Genomic DNA, 9851 nt, shown 5'->3' with positions numbered 1-9851 from the left:
TGAAGATACTGGCACAAGTACAGGTTTACAAAAAAAATCTCCTTTTAATAGTTGTTTTCCTGTCTCTACCCAAGCCCCCATTCCTAAGTAGGCATTAAATACCATAGAAAATGAATACATGAAAAAAATTGATTTTTGAAGCAGCCAAACTTGCTACACATATTACAAACCCATAAAAGTAAGGAAATTAAAGGTAAGCCACCTAACAATGTATACCATTGCACCTGTCACCCAGCTATCATGTACTTGAAACTGGAGAAAACAGCCACAACTGCTTGTGCTACATACCAGGCCCCACAACTTTGATTCCATCATACTAGAGATCTGAAACATCATTCCCCCTAACTGGCATTATTCGTGCACCTGTCTATGAAAGTACCAAGTCCCAGTACAACCAAGTATTCTACCAACCATCCACATCTCCCAGTGTCAAGTTTTTAAAAATCAAGTAAAGGGATATCTACAGAAGAAGAATATTCAATAGTTATTTTCAGTTTAGTTTTAATACCCTAAAAAAATACACATACATGTTGTATGTTAAGATTATAAAAATCAAGCACTAAAAAGCTAGGATCTGCCAAAAAATAGTGTTGGCTGTGCAGCCTTTACAGTACATGTTCATATGTTAACACAATTGGGATCTGATCCCAAAATCATACCATGCCACGTGGGACTCCAGGATTGAAGACAAATTCCCTGATCCTGTGGTTCACAGGCACAAGGATCTGCCTGTATGTGATTTTTTTTTTTAAAGGTGTTGGCACATGGGGACCCCAGAATCAGGGAATGGCTCCCTGATCCAAAGGTCCCCATGACTGGGATGAGTCAAGTGCCTTGCATGTTGTGCTGAGCCGCACAGTTCATCCCAACCTAGCACGGTGCTTGCCTTGCCTTACAGCTCCCGTGGGGTCTGAGGAGCAAGTCTTGTTCTGCTGCCGAGTTCCAGTGAGTTGTGGGGCTCCTCATGACTTGGCACCCTGGCTCAGCTGGTGGGCTCCCCTCCACTTTGCTCCCTGAAAACAACTGTGCAGCTTCATGCAGGGGCTGTCAGTCATACAGGGCTGCACCATGGAACTGTTAGCCTGCTAATGGGAAAGCTGTCAAGCAAGCCCCACCACCATCCACAAAAAAGTTACACACTTTGTAGATTTGGGGGTGGGGGTCGTTGCAGCCTGTTTCCTGTTTTGTTACATTATTGATTCCCTGAATGCGTGACAGGTTACTATTTATGGTGCAATTTACAGGTTAATTTCATCTCAAGTGTAACTTTTGTCAGGGGCCTTATTTATACGTTATGTACACATGCATTTTATTACAAGCTACATGATCACATACTGTTTGTTCAAGAGAAGACGGACCTAATTCAGGAGTCTGAATGGGCTGTGAATGGAATAAAGGATTTTAAGAAAGAAAAAGAATGTGTTGTGTTTAAGGCACAGGGATAAAACCCAGAAACCTGAGTTCCATTAGGTTATCTATGACCCTGATTTAGGAAAATGTTTAAGTGTATACATAGTCTAGTAAGACAACAGGATACTGTTTTCCTCAACAGGGGCCGTAATGTCTACCTGTACACTGTAAAGACATTACATCTATAAAGGTACATATCTATCTTGCCTTCTACCTGTAAGATAATTGTAGTAATGCTGCACAGGCCACGTTTAATTTGAGTATTCTTCAGATACTGAGTTCTTGACTTTGCAAGTTTTAACAATTTCTAATAAAAATGGTATACTTATAGTATTGCTATCTCAATTTTAGCTGCCTAATATTTTAACTTTTCAATTTTTTTTCTTCAAGCTATAACACTGCCATTGTTTTCAGTAGATCCTTGAAACTTAGAGGGAAAAGGCAGGACTCCAGAGGTGCCTTTTCTCTTCTCCATTAAATTCCATTCAAGTTTAGCTGAAAGAATTTTTCAAAATCACCATTTTCCTGTGCAAAGAATGAGATGAAAAGAGTAATATGTGATTATGTAGTTAAAGACTATAACATAATGCCTACACATGGGGGAGTACAATTAAGGCTGGACAGAATCCTAAATTCTGGCACTTCCTAACTTTTACCTTTTGAGTGCTTAAATTAGCAGTTCAAATATTATTCTTCTAACATACTGCTTTTTCTATTTTAGTTATACAACTGTATTGGCATCTTACATGCTAGTATAGTAAGATATGGCTTTTGGAGAGTTATTGCTAAGAACCATTAGTTACTATGTTTTATATACTCACAGAAATGTGTTTACATCATACTTGAAAAAATTCAGAATATGTAAAACAATAGACCACAGTAGACTCTGACCTGTCAGTTGTCATACAGTACTGTTTCTTTCCAAACAATAACTAAGATATTAAAACACAAAATAAGTTTGAGCACACCAATCATAGAGCGAGCTGAGGAAATTAAATATTAAGATTAGCAAACAGTATTTTATGATAGTTTATAAGTCATAGTTCTTATTAATGAATTTTAGCCAACATGGAGTATGAGTCTTAAGTTTTAATTTCTTTGCTTAATGGGTCTCAGTTTTAGGATTATTTTAACTTTTTAATGTTTGTGTGTGCACAAAATAGCTCTTTTTTTTTCTTTTCCATCTCACAATCAAGATATTTATTTTTATGTACGTTCAAGCATTTCATTGTGATAAAATAAGGCCAGTTTGTTCATAGAAACTGGTCATGTAGAGGCCAGCCTGGGTATATATTGATAAACGGTGAATTTGTAGCAATTCATGCTTCCATAATGTGGTTAAATGAAACGTGAACTGTAGCAAAGTCTGTGCAACACAGCATCTAAAATTCACTTGACTAGCATGTCAGTCTTTTTCTTTGTTTTTGTGCAATCTTATTGCTGAGCAATGATCTATGCTGATTCAAAGTTATTTTTAAATTCCATTTCATATAGTGTTTTGTATTTAAAACAGTAGAAATGTTAAGTTGCCAAAATATTGGTTTTCTGTGATATTTAAATAAACTAGAAAGCTTCAATTATAAGTAGAAATATTGTTTTAGATTACATTTATTTTTAATGTGAATTTATATTTAAATTGATCAGGTGAATAAAATATAAATGATTGATATAATTGATTTAATGAATAAACTTATAAATAGCAAATTTCATTAGCACCTGATTCTTCCCATTTGGTTTTATTGGCTATTTCACCCTACATTCCTCTCCTACTGAGTAGTGTACTAGAAAATAGGAGCAAGTCTGGCAGAATTATGCCATAAAGAACCTTATTTCATGTGAAATCTTGTGCTAGGGATTATACTAATATAAAAAAGGCCTTCTAAAGTACTCTTCTCAAATACTCTAAACCGTTTTGCAAATGAAGCTCAGTGCTTGTTTTTTCTATTGGAAACCTTGATCTAATTGAGTAGTGAGATCTGTGGGGAAAAGTACTGTGTATTTTTCAGTGCAGAACCTGTACTTAAATAAAACATTTTAATGGAAAATTGTTTGCACTAACTGGTCTTTATAAGATGAGGCTTAAATTTTATTTGTGGATTTTCTCTGAATTGAATTTTCATTCTCAGATTCAAAATATTGTACTAAAATGTAGTACAATTCCATAAATCATTTTGAAAACATGTAATCCACCTCAATTGTTCTTTTTTAATCTAGTTTCTTTGTAGAAACAGGTTAAGATTTTGTTAAAGATAAAGAATTGCTAATTTATGTGACTAGTGATGTGTTTTGAAAATGTCCTTTTAGTGAAAAAGCTAAAGTATATTTTAAAACATGTAAAAATATTTAAGCCCTGTGTCTTGACTTTTTTTCCAGATCTGGTTTGCTTTTGTTAATGGCTTTTCTGGACAAATTCTGTTTGAGAGATGGTGTATAGGTCTTTACAACGTGGTGAGTTTTTTGTACGTCTTTAATTCCTGTTTTAACCATTTACATTAAAGTTTTTTTATTTTTATTTTTAATAACTTAGCTCTCCAGTTCTGTGATTTATTTATGTATTTATTAGATGTTTACAGCTATGCCTCCACTGACTCTTGGAATATTTGAAAGATCCTGCCAAAAAGAAAATATGCTAAAATATCCTGAGTTATATAAGACTTCTCAAAATGCTCTGGACTTCAACACAAAGGTAGAAGTTACTTTAATTGAAATTAAAGCAATCTTTAATAATCGTAAGCTGTGATGATCCATTTTATTTCTGTCATGAATTCATGTAAAGTTAAAAATTAAGAGTTGCTCTTTTAGTATTCTCATCTGTCTTCAATGACTGGAAATGATTGTGTGAAAGCACAAATCATATTTATCCAGTTTGGAGACTCTGGAAAGTACTATTAAAAATAAACTGTTGTCTCTTGGTAATAAAGCTGTCTGCTGGAGGCAGAAGTGATTTGTCCTCTTGGTCTTCAGGCCTTCTGTACTTGCACTGTTGTGTGGAAATGGATTACTGACCCCTGTGGAGAAGTAAAGCAAAGGACAATAAGAGCTGTCATTAAATTTGTAGGGGAGGAGCCTTACACCATTCTTCATTAATTTTGGGCTGTGGAAAAAAAACAGTCATTTTTGTTTTATCAAGAAAAATAAATTGTGTATTAACTGAGGTCTGCGGCTAATGTTGGTAGGAATTGGGAGATAACTGTATTGCAGAGTTTAGTTTTGAAAAAAATAGCAGAAATACAACTGAAAGTTGGATTTGGTTTTAGAATCCATACAACTTGTTTTTGGATTTTATTTAAATAGAAAAATCATAAAAATAAAGGAAAAGCAAACTGAAATCCTAGAAACTGCAATTTTTTTAAGCTTGCCACATTTGTACTTATCAAGTAAATTATTGACTTTGTATTTTGTGTTTTAGGGAATAGCATGAAATTATATATAGATATAGATATATATGTATATATTTTATGCACATATTGATGGGCAGTACAATTTTGTTATGCTGATTTAATTTTAAAATAATATTTATTTGGCAAGCTTCAAATAATGTAAGTAAATATTTGAGTAATCATAGTTAAAGATATTGCTACCTAAATGCTCAATTTATGGTCTCTGCTTAGAAACATCTCTATATGATGATCAGTAATAGATTTTGTGTGATAATGTAATAGGACTGGATTCTCACCTGGTCAATAGGAATTAAGTCAATTGTTTATATGAAGTTAAACTCACTGAGAAATCGACCCATTCTATATAATATGTAAGTTCTACACTGTCTTTGCTCAGACAAATGGGTACAAATTTCACTTCAGGCACTCCTTTTTTGCCTGAGAACAAAGCTGAAAATTGCTGGTCAGGAATATGGGTAAAATAGAGAGTTTATTGTATAATGGTAACTACTTTTAAAATGTGTAAGATTTTAATTTTTGGATTGAGATCCATCATAGATCTGCTTTTAGTGCTGCACAAGAGAGTAGTGCTGTCCATTCCTAATAGAGTAACATGTATGTATCAGAATTATATATATTGGTACTTTTACTCTGCTTCAGAGTACTATACTCTGTACCTACTATACTGTACATACTATAGTAACAGATTATTATATTTTCTAGTGTATATTTTTATTTAAATATATTCCTGGTAGTTCATAATATTTAAAACACACTAACTAGGCCCAAAGCAAAGTATCCTGCTGAGTACTATTGTTGAAAAATGATATGCTACCAGACTTTATAGTTAACTGATCCAAAAGATTTTAAATCGGGTCAGTTGCATCCATATGTGCTTCAAAAAATTAAATGTGTAATTTTTAAATGGATAAATGTTTCCATTTAAAAATTGCTAACTTTTAGTGTTCAGAGTTGTGCCAAAGCTTTCACTAACTTTAGTGGAAATATTGTGTGGCTCTATCCATGAAAGTCTTTGAAAAGTTATAAGGAAATGGCAACAAAATGCCTAGCTATATAAGCATTTAGAATCAGATGATGCAAAGGTTTGTTATGGTAAAAAGGGTCAGAGGTTATGAGGCCATGATAGAGGTTAAAGGATTAGCATGTGACAATAAGTAGTGGTCAGGAAAATGGAAAAGTAGAACTAATTTTTCTTGCACCCACCTGTGCTTTCTGTCAAATAAAAACTTGTGGTAGTGACATAGTGAGGGGGAGAGACAGAGGTTAATGAGTAACACAAGTTCAAATGTGCAAAGTATTGGAGCGTAAATTGGATCATACAACCCGGTGTAGTGGGGTAAGCTAACAAAGAACTTTGAGACGCAGTGGAAAATGCTATAAGGCAGGCAACTTAATTTCTATTGTTTGAACTGCCTTAAAAGTGTTAATACGTGTCAGCTTTGTACAATAAAGCTTATGGATGTAAACAGCATTTCTAATAATAAAACATGACTGCTGTCCTGAAGGATGCAAGTGTTCAAAATTAATTTTTCTCTATAGTTCATTAAGTTTTTCGTACCTGTATATATTATAAACTATAAACCTCACTGATGGTCTATTTATATTTAATGTACATAACTATTTTAATAAGTATGTCTTTTGTAAATGGCAATACATTTGTTAGTAAAATTATAGTAGTTTAGTGTAAATGTAATATTGTTTAGTAATGTATTTCCTATAAAATAGGAAAGCTTTTATGTGACATGCTACCTTAAATATAGTGATATATATGATGAAAACCAAGAAAAAAAATTAAATGAGAGATTAGTTAAAATGATTCTAAGACAGAGTCTAGGTATATAAAAATGTTGTGTTTCATGCAAAATGTACATAATAGGGACATTATGTGAGAGAAGAAAATCTAAACCCTAAATTTTCCATTGTGATAAAAATATTGTTTTTTATATACGTTTTAAAATTGTCTGATAACTTGAAATTAAAAGTGAGATAATAAGCACCTTTTTCAAAACATATAAATAAGTGACCCATGAAAAGCTGAGAGGCAGAAAGTGCCTATCAGTTTTATTAGTTCACAGAGGTGGCCTGGCAGAAACGCATTTTGTGAATCTAGCTGAAAGATAAAAAAGAAAGGTCAGGGTTCAGAGAGCTAGTTTATCGCAAATGGTTCTCATGGATTTTTGTTTTCCCTTAGGTTTTCTGGCTTCATTGTTTAAATGGCCTCTTCCACTCATTTATTCTGTTTTGGTTTCCACTAAAAGCCCTCCAGGATGGTAAGTAAGTAAAAGGGGTGCACACACTGAATTTTTTTTTTTACTTTTCTTGAAAAATAATATCCCAGAACTACTGTCATAAGTACTAACAGTATTATATTTTTTCCCAGTTCCCAGTCTCCCACAACTTTTGGAAAGTATATTTCGGGGCTTTCTATATCAGTTGCATGGGCTGTTGCCAGCAGGAAAAATACTAGTGAATTTTTCAGAAGATCCTAGGTTCCTTGGACAATCTCACTCGTGTGTTGTGGGGGGGCGGAATTGAAATAACATTTTAGTGGAACCTGCCATTTTTGTTAAGGCTTAATTCATTTTTCCAGGGAAATATTGACTCTAAAACCTTTTGCTAATTTCATAAAATCATTGGGTTGGCAAGGCCCTCGGGTCATGTTGTCCATTCCTCTGAACAGTTACAGGATTTGCTGTTCCTAAACGAGTCCTATGTAGATGCCTATCCAGCCTCATATTGAAAACCTATAATGAAGGAGATTCCCCAACTTCACTTAGCAGCTGGTTACTTTGTCCTGCAGTTTGTACAATTAAAAAGTTTTTTTTTTTTTCCTGCATTTTGATCTAAATCTGGCTTGCTGCCCTTTGTGCCAAGGAAAATCTGTTTACCATTTTCTTTACGGTAATCTTTCAAATATTGGAGATCTTCTGTCACAACCCACCTTAAACTTCTTTTCTCTAAATTAAACACATCTAGTCATTCAGTTTTTCCTCCATTTGATTCCAGTCTGGTCTCCAGGTTTTTTTTTTTCTGATGCTACCTTTATTGTGGTTTCTTTCCTAGGCTTTCACATCTGACCAAACATAGAATTGGACCAGGGTGTCAAACTCACCTGGAGTCTCATGCTAGATCTAGACTGCAAGGCTCCTTGTGGTCTAGATCCAGCTGGAATGAGAGGGCTGCCACAGAGGTTGTTGCAGCTGCAGCGAGAGGTTTGGCAGCAGCAGGTCTGAAGAAGTGTGCCTAGGAGTGGCCAATGCTAAGCTTGCTAACAATGACAATGCCCAGTGGGGCCAGAGGGCCCCAGATTCTGTGACGTACTGTGGTCCCCAACCTCTGGCACCCACTTGCAGCCTAGTGACCCAGTTTGAATTCAGCCTGTGGGCTATATGTATGACACTCTGGGCTTAGACCTTACCACCACTGTGACGTAAAGCAGTATCATTCACATTTTAAAAGGGAAAGGCTGAGGTACATATTGGATTTTTATGTTGCAGAACCTGGGATAGAAACATTTTCTACTACTATGCACCCTTCATGACTTTATTTAACCTATCTTAATCCCCTTCAGCCTTTTCCTTTCCAGACTAAAAAGTAGTAGTCTTTTTCATTTCTCCTAATATGGCAACTGCCCTAGACCCCTGCTCATCTTTGTTGAATCTAAAACATGCAGATTTGCAAAAATATAAAGATCATGATGTTGGCCTGAATATTTTCTGAACTGACACAAATCCAAGGGTGTGGACCTACCCATGATTATTACTGCATAATTTAACCCAGATTTTACTCTAGCAAATTTACTGTGTGATCATGAGAAAATGCATGACCAGTTCTCCCAACTGCCTTTAGAAAGCCCTATTGTGACAGCTGCCCAGTGTGTGGTATAGGAAATAATTTGCATTGAGCAAACTGCCTTCCCAGAATTAAATTGACCAGGGACGTAGACGCAGAATGTGTTCTGCATGGTAACTTTCCTATGGATACAGCATCTTATTCAGGGGTAACTTTAGTTTTAAATAATTTACTATTTAATAGGGCTATGCATCTTGTCTGTTTATTTTTATTTATAAAGTCAATTTACTGACTAATACACAAAGAGTTGTCTCTTCAAACCCTAAGGCTGTCAATGAAAGCTGCCTGACTTGGGCCTACATGATGAGTACATACTACATTGTTTTTCACACTCTCTTTGAAGAAAGTTGTTTTGGAAAAAAATAAAATTAAAAGTATATATTAATTTATTAGGTATTTTGCATTAATTGGCTTCTTTGGAAAGCACAAGTCAGCAGCAATCGAAGATTCTAGACAGCTGAAGTACTAACAATTGGTAGTGTGACCAGTGGGTGACACTTCCCCACTGATCATCACTACTTAAGATAAAAACTCTTTATAGGTCACCTGAGGAGTTGTGCTTTGCTTGGTGTTGGGAGCAAAAGATTTTGAATTACCTGAAGTGAGAGTCCTGTTAGATTATATCTTTTCAAAATCTAAATTATGAATCAATTTAACATGCCTTTTTTTAAAACTTATCATTCTGTTTTGCTGCAGGTACTGTTTTTGGCAATGGTAAAACATCAGATTACCTACTTTTGGGAAACATTGTTTACACTGTAAGTCTTGCTACACTTGTCTGGGATTCTATCGCATCATTTTTTTCTAATCTGTTTCTCTCAGCTTTTCCATCTTTCATTCTACCCACACAATATATGGGGACTCCCCCACCATGATGCAAGACAGACTCGAGGGGAACGCCTCCAGATCTCAGGTTGGGGAGGACTGGGTTAGAGAGCTTCTGGAGGGGCTGGATGTGTTCAAATCAGCGGGTCCAGATGCTCCCTACCCAAGGATGTTGAGGGTGCTAGCAGAGGTTATTGCAGGGCCCTTGGCACAGCTTTATGAGCGGTCGTGGTGCTCGAGCCAGGTGCCAGATGATTGGAAGATAGCCAACGTGGTCCCCATCTTTAAAAAAGGGAGGAGGGAGGGACCTGGTTATCTGTAGGCCCGTCAGTCTTACCTCAATCCTAGGAAAACTCTTTGAGA

The 9851-nt window shown here is 35.4% G+C and overlaps 1 protein-coding gene across 1 annotated transcript in view; it reads left to right on the top strand.

The window, feature by feature from the left end:
- The window catches only part of ATP8A1 (ATPase phospholipid transporting 8A1), a 216192-nt gene that overhangs the window by 149863 nt on the left and 56478 nt on the right, over positions 1-9851 (top strand). The window contains exons 28-31 of the mRNA XM_019525855.1: positions 3784-3858; positions 3974-4096; positions 7003-7081; positions 9360-9421. Coding sequence (XP_019381400.1) covers positions 3784-3858; positions 3974-4096; positions 7003-7081; positions 9360-9421 — 339 coding nt within the window. The remainder of the gene's footprint in view (positions 1-3783; positions 3859-3973; positions 4097-7002; positions 7082-9359; positions 9422-9851) is intronic.

Source organism: Gavialis gangeticus, unplaced genomic scaffold (genome assembly GCF_001723915.1).
Source record: "Gavialis gangeticus isolate Ggan-Ray unplaced genomic scaffold, GavGan_comp1, whole genome shotgun sequence".
In the NCBI taxonomy this organism is placed as follows: domain Eukaryota; kingdom Metazoa; phylum Chordata; order Crocodylia; family Gavialidae; genus Gavialis; species Gavialis gangeticus.
Note: the sequence above shows the minus strand (reverse complement) of the source record. Positions and strands in the feature narration are given on the sequence as shown.